The sequence below is a fragment of the Theropithecus gelada genome, chromosome 3 (assembly GCF_003255815.1).
Source record: "Theropithecus gelada isolate Dixy chromosome 3, Tgel_1.0, whole genome shotgun sequence".
Taxonomy (NCBI): domain Eukaryota; kingdom Metazoa; phylum Chordata; class Mammalia; order Primates; family Cercopithecidae; genus Theropithecus; species Theropithecus gelada.
In genome coordinates, this window is record NC_037670.1 from 167,963,146 (window position 1) to 167,985,304 (window position 22,159).

Genomic DNA, 22,159 nt, shown 5'->3' on the forward strand with positions numbered 1-22,159 from the left:
TCGGCTCTTTTGTAGTGCCTACAGCCCTCGTGGGTGGGATGGAGGCAGAAAATCAGTTCCTGTTTATTTACAAAAATATATGTGTATGTATGTATATATATTAACCCCTCACCTCCCTCCCATGATCATCCTTTTACTTCTACCCCCACCTCCCTTTTAAAACAAAGAGGTTTTCTGGGGTGCAGAGCAGGGTTCTCCTGAGAGTGGGCAGGAGCAGCACCAAGAGCCTAGTCTGGCAGGTTGTGGGAAGGGGTGCAGGGAGTGACCATGAGTGACCTTGGCCCCGTCCTTGCTCCTTGCTCCCTGATTGGGTGTGGGGTGAGAGGAGGGCTCAGTCCTTGAATCCCTGAATACTGCAAAGAATGCGCTTCTGATGCCCGGGCAGTGTGATTCCCATCTGCGTCAGGTCCCTGTGGGCAAGGAAGGGTGGGGGCATGAGTACGGAGGCTCCACCCCCACAGCCCTCCCCTGCCCAGACAGCCCAGCTCCTTACTCAGCGGTCAGCTCCAGCACACACTCCATGGTGTCCAGCCCAGCCGAGTGGAAGTGCAGGATGTAGCGTTTCATGCGTATGGACTCGAGCCACTCAGAGACGCTTCGATACGGGATCCCATCTGAGCCGCTCAGGCTGGGCAGGCGAAGAGTCACCCTGTGGGATATGGGCTCGTCGGTGACACGGGAGTACAGGGGCTGATCTGGTTGGCCTTAGCCTCTGAGCATCAGCAGCCAGCACTGAAGTTCGGTGTCTGGGCACAGAGATCATCTAGACTGTGGATTGACCCCACCATTATCTCTGAGCCCATTTCCTGGCCTGTTTCCTGGTGTACTCACAACAGCGGACTGGCTGACAGTCCTGCTCTGTCGACAGACCTATGGAAAGGGACTGCCCTGGAAGCCCCAACAGAAGTGGATCACCAGCCTGTCTCCTGCAGGAGTGGCCGGTTCTGGGCACCTGACTGGGGGCTGGTTAAGACATGGAAGTCTCCTGTCTGAGAGGAAGCTGAAGGTAGAACAGAGGCCCTGGCATCTGGGCGTGGTCCTGCCTTTTTTCGTAGTGGCTGCTTGAGTTCTGGGAGCAGTCCTTCCTCACCACCTTCAACTTCGGCTGTTATTCTTGCACTCTGACACCCACAATACAATGAGTGTTCCTGTACTAAAGCTCACCAGAGCCAAAAACCATTAGCAAAGTAAATCTGCTGGGGGAAAAAATATCCAGCATTCCAGAAAGATTAGCACATGCAGTCTCCAGTGTACGAGGGAGTTGTGCTCCAAAAGATAGTTTCAAAAGTTGGGACTTAGAGCATGTTTTCTCCCAGAAACAAGGTTATATATGGTGGTTGGATACAGAGGTCAGTTGGCCACGCTGGCTACCCAATAAAGCACTTGAAGTACAGCCTTGCCTGTCTCCCTGACCTGAGTGCCCCACCCACCCCTGCCCATCAGTTCGTTCTCTACATTCAGGCTATATTTTTGGTAAAATACAACTCTGACCATGTCCCCTCCTGTGGAGAGTTTTTAAGAATTCGTTCTCTAGGCCAGGCCAGGTGGCTCACACCTGTAATCCCAGCACTTTGGGAGGCCGAGGCGGGCGGATCACGAGGTCAGGAGTTCAAGACCAGCCTGGCCAACATGGTGAAACCGTGTCTCTACTGAAAGTACCAAAATTAGCCAGGCGTGGTGGTATGTGCCAGTAATCCCAGCTACTCAGGAGGCTGAGTCAGGAGAATCACTTGAACCCTGGAGGTGGAGGTTGCAGTGAGCTGAGATTGTGCCATGTTACTCCTGCTTGGGTGACAGAGCAAGACCCCCATCTCGGGGGAAAAAGAAAAAAAGAATTGGTTCTCTTCACTCAGGGTAAAGTCCAAACTTCTCAACAGGGTTGGTCCTCTTTGTGTTGACTCTGGTGGTCTCTCCAACCTCATGGATGCTATTCCGAAAGACGATGCTGCAGTCATCCTGCACTATCTGCAACCTACCAGCCCTCAGCTCCCCACAAACTAGCCATGTGATCCAGGAGCATTCCCAAACCCTGCAAGGCTGCTCCTGCCTACCCTACCCCAGCCTGGCTGCCCAAGCTCCCTGGAGCAGGTACCAGGTCATAAGGGCAGCTGTATCTCCAATGTCCAGCAAACAGCTTGCACCAGTCAGTCCTCCAAAACTTCGTGAATGGATGACCCTTTCCTCCACATGCAGAAATATTTCTATGGGGAAGAGGATGCATCCCAAGACTGGGCCACAGTACAACGCAGTGGGATTGGCAAGGATGGCTCCAGGAGTGTCCTAGGTGAAGCAGCCAGAGAAGGGAAAAGATGGGACCCCCAACCTCGAGCCCAGGTGAAGTGAGGGAACTGGGGCCCAGCTGTAACTGATTTTCTGCAAATATACGTGATCTAAAGCTGACCTCTTGGACTCTTCCCCAAGGGCATGTCTGTGGTCTTGCCTCATACACTGGACTTGGTCCAGAGCTCCCCAGGCCCAGCACTCGGAGGTGGCTGAATGCCCATTTCCACTCTCCTAGCACTGCTTCTGGGTTCCCTAGTCCTTCCCCCACATGGTTACCTGGGGTCAAAGTTGGCAATGGTCCGCAGGGAGTGGGGGTTGGCAAGCACTTGCTCCAGATGTGCCTGAAGCTTCTGGAAGTGTGGCCGGCGGGCACGGTCATATGCCCAGCAGTTCTTCATGAGCTCATACAGAGGGGCAGGGCAGTCCACAGGAGGGGGCAACCGGTACCCATCCTCAATGCTCTTCATAACCTGCACGGCAGGACAGGAGGATGCTCTAGAGTAGCAAGCTAACCTGGAGGCCCATGAGAAACCGAAGGTCACAAGATAATTGCAGTGGAGATTTTAGGCAGGATGGGAGGAGGTGGGAGGGCCAGGATGGGAGGATCACAGTGGGAGGATCAGGGTGGGAGGAGTAAAGAGAACAGGGCATGAGGTAAAGGACCAGAGGAGCCAGGAGTACAGAAAAACCAAGGGACATCAATAAATAAAGACATTTGCAGGAAAAGGCCATGGGAGAACCTTGGGAGGGAATAAGAGGTGTGAGTTAGAGATGAGATGAGGAAGAATATTCTGGGCTCACCTCCTGATTGCTCATCTCCCCATAAGGCTTGTCCCCAAAGCTCAGCACCTCCCACATCACAATCCCAAAGCTCCACACATCGCTGGCCGTGGTGAAGATCCTATGGGCAATGGCTTCGGGGGCTGTCCAACGGATAGGGATCTTTCCTCCCTAAGAAGGCACATGGGTCAGGGACGGAAAGTTACGGTGTCCACCTGAGCATGAGTCTTTTGCTTATTTTATTTTATTTTTATTTTTATTTTTGAGATGGAGTCTCGCTCTGTTGCTAGGCTGCTCTGCAGTGGCGTGATCTCGGCTCACTGCAACCTCCATCTCCTGGGTTCAAGTGATTCTCCAGCCTCGGCCTCCTGAGTAGCTGGGACCACAGGTGCGCGCCACCACGCCTGGCTAATTTTTTGTATTTTTAGTAGAGACGGAGTTTCACCATGTTGGCCAGGCTGGTCTCGATCTCCTGACCTCGTGATCCACCCACCTCAGCCTTCCAAAGTGCTGGGATTACAGGTGTGAGCCACTGCGCCTAGCTGAGTCTTTATGCACGTGACTGTGTGAATGGCATGTTATGGGGCAATGTGAATGTGCATTGGGTTTGTACCGGGCTCTCACCTGAGTTTCATAGGTGCCATCAAAATCATCCAGGAGGCGAGTCAGGCCAAAGTCAGACACCTTGCAGCACAGGTCTTGATTCACCAAGATGTTCCTGGCAGCCAGGTCCCGGTGGACATAATTGTGATTACTGAGGTAGTTCATGCCAGATGCTATGCCCTGCAGCATGGCCACTAGCTGCCCAGGGACCAGCTGGTCCTCCCGCTCCTGTAGCAGGGTGAGCGGGTGAGTCAGGGGATGGGCCGGGTCTCCTCCCAGTGCCCAGGGCACCATGGCGCATCCCCCTCCCCAGCTAGTCCTCTGCCCCCCTCACCCTCAGGAAAGCATCCAGGGCTCCATTCTCCATAAATTCTGTGATGATCATGATCGGCTTTCCTGAGACACAGACACACGTATCACACTCAGAAGCAGGCTTCCTGCCCCTGGCCGCACATCCTCCCTCCACTTCCAGTGGTTTCGCCCCTCCTTCCTGCATTTCCCGCCCCCAGCTGAGGGAGAGCGCTCCTCATACTCTTTGTGACGACGCCTTCCAGATGCAGAATGTGCGGGTGGCTAAACTGGCCCATGATAGTTGCCTCTCGAAGGAAGTTCCACCACTGGCCACCTGGGGATGTGTCTTTTAAGGTCTTAATGGCCACAGTCTTGCAGTCCTGGCTGGGGAGCCTCAGGGTCCCTCGATAGACTTCCCCAAACTCTCCTGGGTAGAAAGAAAATAGGCTGTGGCCCGACGCACTGCAGGGCTCCTCCAGGGGACAGGCAGCAACTCCTCCAGTCCCCCGGCCCTTTTCTTTTCTGGAGAATCAGAAGCATGGAGTGCCCTTCCCGGGACAGGGCGTGGGCTGTCCTTCCTGGGGAAGGTCAGAGTCTGGAGCTGGAGTGCAATGCTGTGACCTGTTCACCACTGTCTCCCAGTGTTTGCACAGTTCTTGGCTCACAATAGGCGCTTGGTAACCGAAGGGTGAATGAACCCTGTGGAGCGGGACCAGGCCGTACTCATGAAGAGCAAGCCAGTCTGAGGCTAGTACCCAAGTGGCAGGGACGCTGGCTATGGCCGCCTCTCTTCTGTGAGCTCCTCTGGTCCCAGCTCGCCTGGCTCAGCTGCACAATTGGCAAGGACACCACCAAGCTTTGTTCTCCACTGAGACCCATTTCCTCTGGTGACCCAAGGGATCAGGGCAGCCCAAGGACACTGGGCCTCTGATGGGGTGGAATGCCAGGCTAGGGAGGGAATGGCTCCTACATTTGGGCATTATCAGAGAACATCCGGGCCCTCAGCACAGCAACACTTCTGTGGATGAAAACAATGTGTTCAATGCCCTTTATCAGAAACTCCAAAACCACAGAAGCAAGTGTGTAGGAGACAGGGGTTGCTCCAGGGCACCTGATGAGGGGTTTTTAACAAGAACACAATGGTTCAAAGAGGATACAGAGCGGAGCAGAGAGTGAGTCCATCCGGTAACTCTTGGACCAGAGAAGCCAGCTGGGCTCCCCAGAGAAGTGCTGGAAGGAAGGGGCCTGCTGGTGGCTCTGTGCTGCCCCACAGGGGGGTCCTGCTGCGGTGCACAGCGGCACTCACCTTCTCCTATGACAGTGTCCACCATCAGCCACGCTGGATCGAGCTCCCGGGTAAAGTCCAAGGCTCCCTGTGCAGGGTCCTCGTATGCCTGGAGGTCCACATAGGGCTTCAGCCACAGCTTGTCCTCTATGGGCAGAACAGGGGGTTGGGGAGTACCAACATCAGGGCTCAGGAGTATGGGGGTCAGGAGAAGGCCCATCAGCGGACCACACACTTCTCCACACCTCCCTGTTTCCCAAGGTGACTCCTGTTTGGGCTGAGGTGGGAGAAAGTCTCCATTTAGCAACTAAGCCTTTCTTCTCCCTGTCTATGCTCCAAGCTCTGCTGTCTTCACTCCACAAGGTCCAGGGCGGTGGCCAGGATCCAAACCCAAAGAGCATATTTGCTGCCTGAGTTGCCCAATCTTCTCAGCGGCCAGTCCCCACACCACTCTGGTCAGTCGCACCTCGTTCACATTCCCAGACAGAGCTGTGCCTGGCTCCCACCCCGGTTGCCCAGATGGACCACTCACTCTCCCCTTTGTGGGTCACCTAATGAGGTGACAAGCAAGAAGCTCATAAGCCTCTGAGGACATCAATCCTCTTCCTGCCTGGCCTCGGCCCACAGGCCTGGCCTCCAGGATGCGGAGGGCTGTCCAGAGCCCAAGGTGACAAGACAGCAGCACCAGCAGCGAACGGACACTAACATATAATTGCATCAGAGCCACTGGGGGCCATCAGTACAAAGTTAATTAACCAAAGTTAATTAGGTAGCAAAACACAAGAGCTCTGGGGACAACAAACCCCACATGTCCCCCCAGAGTTGGCCTAGCAACTATGTCCCTTGATCCCTTCCCACCTCCCAACACACACACACGGACACACACACACAGGTGTGCACATGCATGTGGGGACATACGCAGGTGCACCTGGCTTACCTCGATCCACATCGGTGGCGCGGTCACGCTGCCTCTGCTGCCTCTGCCGCTGGGTTCTCCTGCGGGGGTTGGGGACCAGCTCCTTCAGGGCCCCAGGACCACCTCAGGGGTCCGAGGGACTCTGGCTGAATCTTCCCCAGAAATGGGGAGGGAGTGCAGGATGGGTGTGAGGACTCACTGAGCTTTGGTACTAGGGGATGGGAGGGTCATTGGGGCTGCAGTCAGGGGCTTCTGACCCAGGGCTGGTGGTTGGGGAGGGGGCAGGAGCTGGCACCTGGACCGGAAAACGAGAATCCCCAGCAGCAAGGCTGCACCAAGCAGCAGCCCAAAGATGACAGCTACGATCTCTCCTCCAGACAGGCCCCTGGACACTGGAGGCACAAAGGGGTGAGGAAGTGTTGGGACTCACAGTCCGTAGAAATGAGGAGGGTTAAAGGACAGGGCCCTGGGTACACCTAGGGGTCAGATCTTTCAGTGTGCATCAGATCAGTGTCTGTCCCCTACCCCCGGAAGAAGGGAATGTGTGTGCATGTGTATAGAGGAAGAGGAAGGGTCGCTATGTGGAACAGGAGCTGAGCTGCCTCAGTGGGGCAACAGGTGTATGTGTGTTGGGGCAGAACACAAGATACCCCACCTGGTGGGCTGGTCCGAAACTCATGATCAGGGGAGAAAGGGCCAGGACCCAGTGGGGTCAGCATTCGGACTCTGACGATGTATGTGGTGTCAGGCTGCAGCTCTGTCAGCAAGACCCTGGGTTCTAGAACCATTTGGTACCGTTCTTCATCCTGTGGGTTGGAGTTGCATTAAGCGGGCAGTGTTGAACCAGACCCGGGTGGATGTGATGGACAGCATCAGAGCACACAGGGAGGGGCTGGAGAGCAGAATGGTTACGACAGGGTTCTTCACAGCCTTTTGCCCTGAGAAAGCCACACAATGGACTTCGGGTGGATTCCTCCCACCCCACATCCCAGGCTAGGAATGTTGGGGTGTGCTGGGCACGGATACTGAAGACTGTCTCTCAGTAGCATCCTGACCTGGTTCAGCACGTGCAGCTCATAGCTCAGGTTCCCCCCAGGGCTTCGGGGCCGGGACCCCGCCCAGGTCAGCTCAAGTTGCCTCGGTTCTTTCTTCACCAGTCTCAGAGACAGGCCCGACAGTGGCTCTGGGGGTCCGGAGGGATAAGGTTGGATATGTAAGGAAAAAGGAAATAACCTTAGTAATTTTCTATGGCTTCTTGCCCACCAATTTGTCCCTGTGGTCTTAAGCCCTTGTTAAGCCAGGTCCCTGTCCCAGCCCCTCTCAGCCTCTCACCTGCATGCCCCATGCTGATGCTGACTGAGGTGCTGGCATGGCCAGAGCTGCCCAGCCCTGACACTCCATTTTGGGCTTCCACGTTAAAGGTGTAGTTGGCGTAAGGTTCAAGGCCACTGACATGCACTGCAGATGTGGTGAGCCCCCGGGCCCCTGGCGAGAAGTGCACGCCTACCCCACAGGGCTGGCAGGGCCCCCCGTCCTGCACTGTGCCCTGACACTGGGAACACCTCACACTGTATCTGACATCCTGGCGTCCCCCCATGTCTGCTGGGGGTTCCCAACGCAGGGAGAGCTGAGTCCCTGATGCCGAGGAGCTCAGGTTTTGGGGGGCTGAGGGGGGACCTGTGGGAGAAGAGGAGCCATCAGTAGAAGCCAACCGCGCTGTCACCCGAGCTGCTGATCCCCGGCCTCCACCACCACCCAATCCTCAATGTCCTCTGAAGTCCTCCTAGGGAGATTTGATTTCTACTGGGTTTGACTACATCTCTGCATTCTTCTAGGGAGAGCAGGGTGCCAGGGCAGGGGCTAAAAGTGCCTGACACCCTGGACCATCTCCAATATCTGACAAACTCTGGAAAAATCCAACCCTGACAAAATCTCAGCAAAGATCCAGACCCTCCCTCCAGATGGTCACGCCCCACCCCCTGGACTCACGTGTGCATGCCACCTGGGGGCCCTCCCCGGGAGCTCTGTAATGGCCGCTCTCACAGGTACAGATGGTGGCCCCCTCAGACTCAGCCGTGCTGTGCTGGGGGCACGTGAGACAATGGGGTGTGTCCATGTCCATCCGGTAGGAGCCGCTAGGGCAGGCTGGAGAGAGAACGCAGCAGAGCAGTGGTTCTGTAAATGTTTTTACAGGCAGAACCACCACCACCCCTTCCTGCCCCAACCCCTTCTACTGGAAACATCTCTGCATGTGTGTGTCTGCTGCTCTGGGACACTCAGGTTAAAAACCCACTGAGGCAGAGCTCTGGCCTCCTTCTCTGCCGGGGTACTCCTGCAATCCTCCCGAGTGGTTCCTCAGGTTCTCACCACCTCCATTCTTACCAACACATCCCTTGCCACTGCCACCTTCCTCATAGCCAGGCTCACAGTGGCACCGTCCTACAGGCACCAGCCACTCGCCATCAGGGCTGCAGTGCATGCGGGGTGCACCTGAGGGCCTGGGGCTGGCCTGCGCGTGGGGCAAGCAGGTCCCTGCCACTTCCACCAACCCAGCGGGGCCAGGCAGAGTGTCAGGGAACTGGGCCAAGCCATTCAGGGTCTCAGGACAGCGCTGGTAGAAGACCCGGACAGACACCAGGGCCACACAGGCACCTGGGTTGTGGAAAGCGAGGTAGAGGCCACGGCGGGTCAGGTGGCCCAGGGAGCAGCGCTCCACATTCAGCTTCATGGAGCCAGATGCGAGGTCTCGAATGGTGAAGCTCTGATCTGCAGCCACCGTGGTTACCTGGGTAGAGGGTGGGGAAGAAAGGGGAACAATGGCAAAGTTCTGCTTCTTTCCCACATAACAGAAACAATTGTTTGCTTAATACTTTACACAACCATGAACGATGAGCTTTGTATGTGTGAGGTGCCAGGCTAAGAATTTATGTGCATTATGCTATTTAGCTCATGCAATCCTCTTATGAGGCAGGATGGCTTATTGTCTCTATTTAATAGATGAGGAAACCAAGGCTAATAGAAGTTAAAGACCTTGTATAAGATCACACAGAGACCACATCATGGGGCTAGGACTGGAATCCAGGCACTGGGACTCTACAGTCCATAAAATTTCTACTATTCAGAGGCATTCCCTAAACCCAGTGCCAATAACACGATCAGTTATAGAGCATGTCATTATCAATTTCTTACTAGTAACAAATTTTACAACATTTTCTCTTTGGAAAGAAACAAGAGCACATCGTATCATAAAAGGCTCCTTCCTCTTCTGCATCCCAGGATGTTTTTTTGAGTAGGAAAGAAAGAGATGTGTTAGAGAGTACTAGCCTGCAGGGAATTGTCTTGCTACGTGACTCCAGTGATACTAAGGGAGTAGGTTGCTTATGAACATCACGGGTATCGATAGGAAAAGTCTGAATAACTCTGTGCTACACTTCCCCCCTCCACCATGGCATCCTGTGATCTCAGTGGATGCTTATAAAAGCCTATAAAATAGATATAGCTGGCCCTATTGTTGTCACTATTTTATGACTAGGCAACAAAAGCTGGAGAGGTTAAATGACATCCCCGAAGTCAGGGCACAGCAGAAAAGGTACTCAAATCCAGCCCTTCTGATTTCCAATGCCACATTGTTCTTTTTTTCTTTAGAGACAAGATCTTGCTCTGTTGCCCAGGCTGGAGTGCAGTGGCACAGTCACAGATCACTGCAGCCTCAAACTCCTGGGTTCAAGTGATCCTCCTGCCTCAGTCTCCTGAGTAACTGGGACTACAGGTATGGACCACCATGCCCAGGTGATTTTTAATTTTTTGCAGAGATGAAGTTTTGCCATGTTGCCCAGGCTGGTCTCAAGCTCCTGGCCTCAAGTGATCTTCCCACATCGGTTTCCCAAAGCACTGGAATTACAGGCACAAGCCACCATGCCCAGGGCTCAAGTGCCAAATGCTTTTCATGATTCTACCTCTGCACCCTCCTCCTGTCTCTGCAACCTTCTCTGGCACCCAATAAGAAGCCAGGCAGGGATCTGCACCAGGACCCAGATGGCATGGAGGGAAGCAGCACCTTCTGGAACAAGGGCCGTCGGAGCTGAATGCCCACATCCTGGTCACTCTCCATGTACAGAAGGTTGAAGGTCTCCTTGCAGCCCAGAGGCCCGGCTCCCCCAGGGAAACTCTTGCAGTCCCGCAAGGTGAACTGCAGCTCCACGTGGACCCGGGAAGCCTCCTCCCCGCGGTAGATCCAGTTGGAGCGAAGCCAGTGGTCAGTGTCTCTGCGTCCTTGCACTGGGCAGTCCTGGTACATGTACAGGGGTGTCCCATTCAGTATCTGTTGCCGTTCACTCCACTGCAAGGAGGGAATCAGAGTCAGGGACCAGATCATCTCCTGCTCCCCAAACCCTTGGTTTTTAGAGCTGATGGAGAAGCAGCTGTGTCAGAGCCCCTCAGGTTTATGCTACTTGTCCTGCCTCTCCCCACCCCTCAGTTCTGGGACAGTAGACTGAGTGTTTAGGGTTGGGGATTTATTTGATTATAAGATGGGTAAGACAATAGTCCCTTAACATCCCCAGTTGATCCTGGTCCCTTCAGTTAGTCTGGTCCCTTATTTCATCAGCAGAGCTGTCAGGTACCCCCAAGGCAAAGCTCATTTACAAAACCCTTCTGTTTGTTCAAGAGGATATTGATGAATTTTTTTGTTTTTCAGAGACAGGGTCTCGTTCTGTCGGCCACACAGTGGTATAATCAAAGCTCACTATAGCGTCAGACTCCTGGGCTCAGTCTCTCAAGCAGCTGGGACTATAGGTGCCTGCCAACACACTGGGCTACCTTTTTTTTTTTTTTTAAGTAGAGATGAGGTCTTACTATGTTGTCCAGGCTGATCTCAAACACCAGGACTCAGATGATCCTCCTGCTTGGCCTCCCAAAGTGTGTGAGCTACCACACACAGGCCAAGATTTATTTTTAATTATTAAAACCCCTTAGATTTGGAGGGTAAGAACAAGCACAGAACTGTATAGGAGATTCTCACCTTCTGCAATATTTCAATTATAGCCATCATCAAAATCAACAATTGACAGATTTGGCTGGACTTCTTGATACTATCTAGTTTACTCCCCTTAACGTTTTGTTTGTTTGTTTGAGGCAAAGGTCTCGCTCTGTCGCCCAGGCTGGAGTGCAGTGGCACAATCTTGGCTCACTGTAACCTCCGCCACTCAGGTTCAAGCGATTCTCCCACCTCAGGTTCCTGAGTAGTTGGGATTATACGCATGCACCACCACACCCAGCTAATTTTTTGTATTTTTAGTAGAGACAAGGTTTTGCCATGTTGGCCAGGCTGTTAGCTTCTTTTATCTGAAAAGAACTTTTAAACTTAGTAATATTAATGGCTAGCAGTAACATAGTGCTTACTGTGGCCCAGTCACCGGTTTAAACACTTTCCACGAGGAAACTGAGGCACAGGGAGGTCGAGTGACTTGCCAAGGTACTCAGCTAGGAGAGGCAGAGCTGGAAAATGAGTCAGGCATTCTGGGCTCCAGAATTCATGCTCTTAATCATTATACCTCTGTGTGCTTATTGTGAAAAGTCAAAAAGTAAAGACTTACACAGAATAAAGTTTAATTCCCTCACCCTCATCCTTCCACTCTCATTCTCAGAGGAAGCCACCCTCAACAATTTTTAGCAAAACTTTCCAGACCATTTTCAATGCCTCCAGAGAACTGCTTGAATGTTTCTGAGTTTTGCTTTCAACACGGGATCATACAAGTGTTATTTTGTAACCTACTTTCTGTTTTCACAAATAATAAGTATTTGAGGGCCGGAAGTGGTGGCTCACGCCTGTAATCCTAGCACTTTGGGAGGCCGAGGCAGGCAGATTCCCTGAGGTCAGGAGTTCAAGACCAGCCTGGCCAACAGGGTGAAACCCCCCCCGTCTCTCCCAAAAATACAAAAAAATTACCCAGGTATGGTGGCACCTGCCTGTAATCCCAGCTACTTGGGAGGCTGAGGCAGGAGAATCACTTGAACCCAGGAGGCGGAGGTTGCAGTGAGCCAAGATCTTGCCACTGTACTCCAGCATGGGCGACAAAGCGAGACTACCTCTCAAAAAAGTCTTTGAAAGATAGCCACAAAAGTGTATATAGAGCTATCTTACTTTTTTTTTTCTTTAGCAAACCATAAGTAATAGTCCATTGTAGAGAAGGCCATAATTTATTTAGTCATTCACCTAGTGTTGGACATTTAGACATCTTCTAGTTTTTTTTTTTTTTCTTTTTAAAGAAATCATGTACAGATTGATGTAAGATTTCCACGGAACTGCCATATCAAAGGGTAGACATACTACAAGTTTTACAAGATACTGTCAAATTGTCTTCCAAAAAAGGTTTATCAATTTACACTTCCACCAGCAACACAAGAGGGTTCATTTTCTCAAAACTTCATCAACATAGAATATTAATAACCTTTTTGCTTTCTGCCAATCCTAGGGTCAAAACACAGCTTCTTAGCATTTTAATTTACATTTCTTAGAGGAGGAAGTTGTATATTTCTCTTTTGTTCATTGGCTATTGGCAAGTTTATGCAATTATCTGTCTATAACCTTTGCATGACATTCTATTGTCTTTTGATTATTCATTTGCATGAGTTTTTTTTTTAAACATATTATAGACATGAATCATTTCCTTCAAATGTATGTTGCTAATATTTTCTCCCTGTCTGCCATACCAGTTAGCTTTGCTAATGATGTTTTGATGTGGACATACATTCTAAATTTCTTCCATAATCACATCTACAGTATTTCCCTTCATGATTGCTGGGTTGTATATTTTACTTGGGAAGTTTTCCTACCTCAAGATTATAATGATCTATGTTTTCTCCTAAAATTTGTGTAGGTTGGCTTTTAGGTTTAGATTTTAGCTTTCTTAGAATTAATTTTGTGTATAATGGAGAGATATATCTTTATATTTTTATTAAAAAATGATGCATATTTAACTATCAGTTTATTAACTAGTTGTTACTTTCCATATTGATTTGCAATTCCAATGCTATCACATACTAAAATCTCATATATGTCGGCTTGTTTTTGGACTTTCTATTCTATCCCATTAACCTGAGTGACCTTGTGCAAGCCATATGTTTTAGTTATAGCTGATGGTTCTGCTATCTGCTTGTCAGACAAGTCTCCCATTTCATTCTTCAAAAACTCTTCTCAACCATTCTTAAGTATTTCCTCTGTCAGATGAATTTTCAAAAGCTCTCAAATTCTATAAAGTATTCTACTGATATTTTTGTTTATGAAACCCCATAATTTAATGCAGAATAGATTGAGGCCCTTAGAAAGTTCACTTTCCCCAGGTTTTTACTCCATTGTAATACAGGGGCCCTCATCCCTACCCTCAGCTCTGGGAAAAGGCAAAAAAAATCACTAATCAAAAATTTGAGGTGAGGTGGGGCAGAAACAGAAGCTGCTACGAGGCACATATTTTTGCATTATGTTAGGGTGTTCAAAGATTGGGCAAGGGGTATCTAAAAGGCAAGGAAGCTGGAATGACAAAGGCACCAAGAGTCTGCTCCTAAGAAAGGCTGTGCTGGGACAGCCCAAGTGGATGCACTGGCGGGGGTCAGGTGGACAGGGTGGCGGGTGGTTAATGTGCAGCTCATTAGCCAGATTGCCGCGGCTGCAGCTGCAGCCAGGAGAAGCAGATGTTCCCAGCTGTGACTTCCCTCTCCCAGTTCCAGCAGTGACAGATGGGCGAGAGCCAGCTGTCCAGGGTCAGCAGTAAGGATCCTTTAGCTTATCACTCAGGCGCTGCTGGCTGCCACATGGGTGCATTCTGGACCTGAAGGCCTGCATGCATGTGTGTGTGTGTGTGTATGTGTGTGTGTGTGTGTTTTGAAAAGATGGGGAGAAGGAGGGGGACAAGGTAGATAGTGGGAGTGTGTGACTGCTGGCTGTCTCCTTGCCCTCCCAGCATGCAGGACTGTTTTGTCTGAGCTGAGAAAGGGGCCTTGCTGCCATTCCAGTCAAATTAGGGAAGAGTTATTTGGGTGGAGGTGTCAACGGCCCAAGGAAGGCCCATGGGAGCCCGCAGATGGACCTGCAGCTATCACACTGTGGGTGATTAGCTGGTTTATGAGGTAAGTCACCTAATAAGACTGGATCTTCCAAACGGCCCCTCCTGGAGGATCCACTATGGTTTAGTCTATTAGCTCTAATTACAGGCTACTCTGTGGGAGAACAGAGAACAGAGAATGGAGCCAGGACTGTAGGACCCAGAGGGAAAGAAAGCAAGTAACCCTGACCCCAGAAACAGAGGCTGGATTGAAGTCTCAAGTACTGGGGTAAGGAAGGAAACCCTGAGAGAAGGGGTTCCAGAGCCAGAGTTGTAGATGCTCCAGTAACTTAGGCAGCCCCCTGTGGTTCTCTGGCCAGCTGTGCTGCCGGCAGAAAGGGTGCTGTGAATTGTAAAATATATGTTTGGTCTTTGTTCTCATTTCCTGGCAAACAACCCCTAAAACGCTCAAAATCCCCAAAGCGACAAATGTCTTTTTATATGCTAATGAGCTGACTGACGGGGATGGGAACTAGACTGGGGTCAGGGAGGCCTGGGTGGCAGAAGCAACCTTGTGATTGGAGTTGGGACTTTCAGCCCCACCCCCAACTTGCAGGAAAGGTAGAGGCTGAAGGTTGAGCTGATAACCAATGGCCAAGGATCTAATCAATCACGCCTATGTAATGAAGCCTCCATAAAAGCCCAGAGGGACAGGGTTTGGAGGGCTTCTGGACAGCCAAACATGATTAGGTCGCTGCAGGGTGGCTCTCCTCCTTCACATATACCTTACCCCATGCAGCTATTCCATCTGGTGTTCACGGTATCATTTGTAATATCCGTTATCATAAGCCAGTAAATATAAGTCAATGTTTCCCTGAGTTCTGAGAGCCATCCTAGCAAACTAATTGAACCCGAGGAGGGTGGTCAGGTAAACCTGATTACATCCGATGGAACAGAAGTATAGGTGACAACCTGATACTTGTGATTGGTGTCTAGAGGGGGGCAGTTTTGTGGGGCTGAGCCCTCAACCTGAGGCTATCTCCAGGTAGATAGAGTAAGAACTGAATAAGATTAGAGGACACTCAGCTACTGTTCAGTGAAGAATCTGCCAGAGAACTCACTGCAGGCAGGAGGAATCCCTCCACGCATTTTGGTGACCACAGGTCACCGAAGTGATCTGTGTTGAGAGTGCAGTAGGAAAAAATTGAGTTTGATTTTTCGTACATCATCAGAGGTGCTCTCTGCATTTGAGTCTGAATATGCTGTCTCGGACTCACCCCACAACCTGTTCACTGAGTCTTAGGAACATCCAAGGAAGGAAGGGAATTGGAACAAGCTCTGACACTTTCAAACAGCTGGAATGCATGGTGTGCATGGAGTCAGCCTGAGGAGGTGTGGAGGATGAGCTAAGGGCTCAGAAACGTTTAGGGGAGCAGCTTTTAACTTTGGAGAAGTCAAAGACCCTTTGAAGAATCTGATGAAAGTTTTGGCTGGCCTCTCTAGGAAAAAAAAAAAAATGCCCGCTTACGTATACAGAATTTACAGTACACTTTCATGGGGTTTCCCCAGCCCCTGAAACCTATCAATGCAACTTCATTGGGATGAATGGATCTCAGATTGAGGATGCTTTTCTGCCTTTTCTGTCCCTCCCCAAGCAAAGCACTGGTCTCAGTCTTCAACTGTCCCCAGCATGGTGCATTCTCTTCCTGGGTATGTGAGCTCCTCTCCCCCTCACAAGTATCAACTTGTATTCACAATATTCCGAAGTATTCACTGGAGGAGCCAGGCCATTCAAGCGTTCATCTTGGGGTGAATTCTGACCCCCCCACCCCTTGTCCCATTCAGGAGGCTCTGACTCAGCCTCCTCTCCCCCTCCCTGAGGAGACACTTCCAGTTTTTCCTGCTCTTTTCTCTGTTCCTCCACCCACCTCTCCACCCCATTTCCCACTGGCCTTCAGGAGTCTTCCAAGATCCTTCCCTCCCCTGACACTTACCCCATCTTTTGGGGGATCCAGCAGCCAGCCCAGCTCTCCCTGTGCCTTGCTTGTGTCCATCAGAGTAACTGAAAGTGGGGAGAAAAGAAGTCTGTCACCTCTGGGGGAGGAGGTGCCCCTGCAGCTCACATTCCTCATTCTGGGGCCCCAGCCCCAGGCTGCAACATCCTGTTCCTAAAAGCTGTGACTTCCTGAGGCTTAGGGGAGAAAAAGGGCTCAGGACTGAGGAGTGAAGAGCTCCAGGGATTTCACTCTTTCTGTGTGTGAAGGAAGGAAGGCAGAGTGGGACAAGGTTTGGAGCGCTGGGTCTTCCACCAAAGTCAATGCAATAAGAGCAGCCCCACAAAACTCTTCGGTTACCCAGACTGCTGCGGCCTGGGGCACCCATCAGCTGCAGGATTGGAATGGGTGGAGGGCAGGAGGAGCTCACCTATGCTAGCCAGGAGTGGGCAGGGTGGACCGGGGACCTCGGAAGTGGTTTCGTGGGTAGGGAGGCTCACCTCCAGTGTCCGAAGCCTGCTTTGGCCTGACCTGGCCAGTGATCAGAATCGTGAAGTGGGGATAAGAGGCACAGCTCCCTGCCTGGGAAGTGGTGGGGAGTAGGGCCGGACAGGGTGTTCAGCTTTCACATGGAATATTCGACTCGGACAACTGGGAACCCCTGTGGCGTCAGTCCTAACCCTTCCCCCGGAGGCGGGTCCCTCTGTCCCTGGCCTAGGTTGGCAGGAGGCGACTTGCCACCTTCAACTTCCAAGGGCTCAGATCTCTGGGGTGGACACCTGAAGCTGGGACTATTTGGGAATGCAGGCAGCGGTGCGGGTGCAGGTGCTGCTTCCTGGCAAGGGTCAGGAACTCCCTCCTCACTCCTAGGCGCCGATTGCTGGCCTGCGGGAGTTGGGGTGACTGACCCGGGAGAGCAGCCGCTTGGGGTTAAAGACCAAAGATGGGCCTGGCCAGTCGACAGCCCGGCGGTCGGGCACAGCGAGAGAGCTGGCGAGGGTCTCGGGGAACAGGGCCTCCTGAGGAATGCCGGCTTCTGCAGGGGGGTGCTGGCCTGGCCCCGGGAGGGGGTGGGAGCGCGGGGGCGGGGGCCCGAGGGCGGGGGCGCGAGGGCGGGGGTTGGTACCTTCCTTGGTGCGCGCCCCCGGGGGCAGCGGGGTGCAGAGCAGCAGCACCAGCCCGAGCCCCAGGGGCCAGCGCCGCTCCATGGCTCCGGGCCGGGACCTGGGACAGCGGCCCGGACAGCAGGGTCTGGTCGCAAGGGACAGGGGGAGCCGGGCGGGCCGGGCGGGGGCGGGGGGCGGGGCCAGTGCTGGGGGCGGAGTCCCGGCCTCACCTGGTTCACCTTCTTAAAGGGACAGCAGGGCAGGAAAGAAACTTGCTAGACTGGTAATCAAATTCAAGAACTGGAGGCGTCTTGACCCTAATGGGACTGCGGGCGCCGCCTAGTAGGTGGGATTAAGAATTGATGAACCTTTTCCCAATTCTAATCCTAAACTCAACCCAGTCTTGATCCAGCTTTTAACCTAATTCTACCTCTGACTTGAATTACACTCCTATATTCCTCTTTCTCTCTTTCTGCAGACCCCAGAGCTGGGTAATAGGACCGGAGAAGGCAGGGGTAAGAGTCACATCTTCACCCTCCAGCAGGGGAGGCTTAGATGACCACAGTGCAAGGTGGGGTACAGCCCGCAGTGAAGCATCTGGAGGTTAGAAGAGGAAGCAAGCCCAGTCATCGGGGCACGTTAGTTGAGTGTTCAGGGAGAGCTGGTGTGACCTGGGTTTTCAGTGGCAGAGATTGGGAAAGGCACCAGCAAGGGCCTGAAGGCAGGGAGCCTCAAGGTGCGCCCAGGGAGTGGTGAATGGACCAGTTTGACTGCTGGGGCGCAGGATTTGTCTTGGGAATCAGGGCAGAAAGGCAGGTGCGGGCCAGGGCTGGGTAAACAAGAAAAGGAGTTTGAACCTTGCCATGCACTTCCACAGCAGACATGAATATCTGCTTAAGGTTCCAGCCACAGGTGGCAGGTAAGAATATTTTAACCCATCTTAGTGGTGTCAAGCCACCAAGAAGGTGCCCTCTAACCTCCTTGCAGACTTCCTTATATTCTTTTTCTTTTTTGAGATGGAATCTCGCTCTGTGGCCCAGGCTGGAGTGCAGTGGCATGATGTTGGCTCACTGCAACCTCCGCCTCCCGGGTTCAAACGATCCTCCTGCCTCAGCCTCCCGAGTAATTGGGATTACAAGCCTCAAGCGTGCACCACCACACCCAGCTAATTTGTCTATTTTTAGTAGAGAAGGGGTTTCACCATGTGGGCCAGGCGGGTCTCGAACTCCTGACCTCAAGTGATTCCTCCTGACCTCAAGTGATCTCCCTGCCTCTGCCTCCCAAAGTGTTGGAATTACAGGCCTGACTTACTGCGCTCTGCTGAGACTTCCTTATATTCTATTTAGTAAATATTTGTTCAGTTTCTACTATGCATGCAGGAAGCTCTAGAAGCACCTAAGAACAGAAGGACAATGTCTGCCCTATATAAGCTATTACTTTGGGGATGCTGGGGGTTGAGACATAAATAATTGCACAGATGATTGAAACGGCGGGCAGGAGTGGACCCCAGGCAAGGTACACACAGGAGCCACAGTGGCTCAAAGGAGAATGATGCATTTACTAAAGAGGCTAGGAGTCCACTCCGGGCCCCTCCTTCTTTCACTCCTCCTTGGCTCCATCCCATTTGGGTAAATTGTTCATAATTTTTCTATCATTTACATTGTTGCACATTTCAGTACTGTGAATGAAGGGAGGTGGTGGATTGTAGGTGCTTTTTCTCATTTCCAAAATTTAATGCGTCTCAGGTTTTTTTTTTTTTTCCTTTCTTATGCAGGTACGCATATGACAAACACAGCCCGTCAGTTCTTGGTTCAAACTATCCTTATTTGCATAAATAAATGTAATTCATGGGCATTGGTTAGGAAATTCATGTTGAACATACAGAAACAAAATGGAAAGTAGAACCCTCTGCCCTCCAACCCTCTAATTTCTGTTCCCCAAGTTAACCACCATCAACTGTTTCTTGTAAGTCCTCCTAGGATTCCTTCCTCATGTGTGTCAGGCCTCTGAGCCCAAGCCAAGCCATCGCATCCCCTGTGACAGGCACGTATACGCCCAGAGGGCCTGAAGTAACTGAAGAATCACAAAAGAAGTGAAAATGCCCTGCCCCGCCTTAACTGATGACATTCCACCACAAATGAAGTGAAAATGGCCGGTCCTTGCCTTAAGTGATGACATTACCTTGTGAAATTCCTTTTTCTGGCTCATCCTGGCTCAAAAAGCTCCCCTACTGAGACCTTGTGACCCCCACTCCTGCCCGCCAGAGAACAACCCCCTTTGACTATAATTTTCCTTTACCTACCGAAATTCTATAAAACGGCCCCACCCTTATCTCCCTTTGCTGACTCTCTTTTCGGACTCAGCCCGCCTGCACCCAGGTGATTAAAAAGCTTTATTGCTCACACAAAGCCTGTTTGGTGGTCTCTTCACACGGACGCCCATGATACTGTGTACACATCATCGTGTATTTTTCCCTCCCTCTCTCCCTCTACTCCCACACTTACATGCTTTTAAAATGTGTATACAGAGGGGCCATCTGATACACATTGCTCTGCACCAGAGGCCTCGCTTCTAATGTTAAGGACTCCAGGAAGGAGGAGGAGGCTCACACTGGCTGGCGGGGGTCAGAGCTTTGTGATTTCAGCAGGGAGGAATGGGCGAAGGGTGCAAAGCCAACAGAAGGGGGGAAATGGAGCAAGCTTTGGACAATTGCTGCTAGGAAATAAGCCAGACTGTGGTGAGGTAATGCATGTGCTTGCTGCTGCAGTTTGTTAAAGTTACAAGACCCTTGGGACTCCAGGGGGTGGGTGGGTGGGTGGAGTGTGGGAGACTGCTCCGTGCAGTGAGACGTGGAGTCTAGAGCCCTGGAAAAAAACGTCTTGCTTTTTGTTTTAGGGTTGGCTCTTTAATTTCAGACTGGTCTGAAAGTCTCTGCATATGGGGAATGAATGTCCACTTTCTGTTTCCTTTCAGGATTATCTTGATTTGACATTTTCTGGTTGGTTTGTCATGAGAGGAGGCATACCTTCAAGTTTAGTATGTGTTCTTAACTAGCAGTACAACTTTTGTCAAATTATTTACGTTCTCTGGACCATGGTTTCAGTTTCCCTAGACCTGGATGATTTCTGAGGCTATATTCAGGGGTGGTCTCAGAAAATAAAAAGATAGCAGGATTTTGAGTCAGGAGACTTTGGCCAGTTCCCTTAGCCATAATGTGCCTCAGTTTCCTTAGCTGTGAAATGAGATTAATCATGTCCAGGCCACAGAGTCGGTGTAATGATCAAAAGAGGAGAAAGTACTTTATTAACTGTAAGGTACTGAGCAAACGTTAATTGGCTAGGAGAATGGTGGAGGCTGGGAATTGCTGGAGTTCTCCTGCAGGCCTCCCAGCTTGCTCCCAGAGCAGAACAACCTCAGTGACTAAGACATCATTATTTTTCCATCCCAAAATCAACTTTATTGAGGCATAACTTGCATAAAATAAATGCAGCCATTCCAAGTGTATGGTTTAATGGGCTCTCACAAATGTAGATGCACTACCACCTCAGTCAAGATGCAGAGCACTTTCATCATCTAAAAACATTCCCTGGTGCTCCTGTGAATCAATCCCACCTCCAGCCTTAGGGTTTCTGTCCATTTGGATAAGTTTTGTCCTTTCCAGAATTTTCTGCAGTCTCTGGACTCTGGGTCTTTCTCTTTAGCATGATGCTCCCAAGATCCATCCTTCTAAGATTCATCCTTCTACAATCCATCTTTCTTGTTGCCTCCATCAGCAGTTTCTCTTTTTCAATGCTGGGCAGTATTCCCTATAGAGATGCCCTAAGACATCATTTAACAGTACAAAATCAAACCCCAAAACTCCTGTGCTCTGATCCCCTAGGAACCATAGGCCTCACAGCAGACGGGGCCTCCCAGAGGGACACCTCTTTCCCCTTCTGACGTCTGTCCCTGTTCTCATTCTGCGGTCAGAAAGGAAAGCCTGCAGAGTCCCTGCAGCCCAGGCTGTGGCTTGTTCTTGCAACCTTGACCTTAACATTACCCTGTTCATATTATTCCCCTTCGACTCCCTACCCAGCTCCTTTCTGACTGAGGATAAGGTGAAATTACACCCAGCCTAGGTCATGGTCTTGTATGTCCACAGGCTCTGGTTAAAATGCAACCAACATCACCAGCAGGGTAACCCAGTATGTTGCTAGCAGCTATTATGAGAGAATTAGTACAAATTAATTTCTTGGACTAGTATTGTCAGAGGCATATGAACCAGAGCAACTCCATCTTGAGGAGGGGCTGGTTGAAATGAGGCTGAGATCTACTGGGCTGCATTCCCAGACAGTTAAGGCATTCTAAGTCACAGGATGAGATAGGAGGTCGGCACAAGATACAGGTCATAAAAACCTTGCTGATAAAACAGATTGCAGTAAAGAAGTTGGCCAAAACCCACCAAAACCAAGATGGCCACAGGAGGGTCCTAGGGTCGTCTTCACTGCTACACTCCCCCCAGCACCAATGACAGTTTACAAATGCCATGGCAACTCGAGGAAGTTACCCTATATGGCCTAAAAAGGAGAGACATGAATAACCCACCCCTTGTTTAGCATATAATCAATAAATAATCATAAAAATGGGCAACCAGCAGCCCTCGGGGCTGCTCTGTCTATGGAGTAGCCATTCTTTATTCCTTTACTTTCTTAATAAGCTTGCTTTTACTTTACTCTATGGACTCGCCCTGAATTCTTTCTTGTGTGAGATCCAATAACCCTCTCTTGGGATCTGGATCCAGACCCCTTTCCTATAACAGTATCAGGTCCCCTAGCAAGGGCCTGCATGGATGGCACCCAACCGACTTTGGTTGACTGTGTTGG

The 22,159-nt window shown here is 51.1% G+C and overlaps 1 protein-coding gene across 1 annotated transcript; it reads right to left on the minus strand.

Moving 5' to 3' along the window:
* Positions 1 to 3: 3 nt before the first annotated feature.
* EPHA1 (EPH receptor A1) lies at positions 4 to 17,480 on the minus strand. The gene is made up of 18 exons (XM_025378290.1): positions 17,318 to 17,480; positions 16,192 to 16,259; positions 10,216 to 10,497; positions 8,541 to 8,943; positions 8,148 to 8,303; positions 7,491 to 7,835; positions 7,214 to 7,341; positions 6,814 to 6,964; positions 6,454 to 6,550; positions 6,180 to 6,238; positions 5,264 to 5,389; positions 4,199 to 4,384; positions 4,001 to 4,062; positions 3,688 to 3,894; positions 3,085 to 3,234; positions 2,560 to 2,753; positions 494 to 649; positions 4 to 410 (listed from the first exon to the last, which is right to left on the minus strand). The coding sequence occupies exons 1-18, from the start codon at positions 17,397 to 17,399 to the stop codon at positions 332 to 334; spliced, it is 2,931 nt and encodes a 976-aa protein (XP_025234075.1). The 5' UTR covers positions 17,400 to 17,480; the 3' UTR covers positions 4 to 331.
* Between the last annotated feature and the right edge of the window lie 4,679 nt (positions 17,481 to 22,159).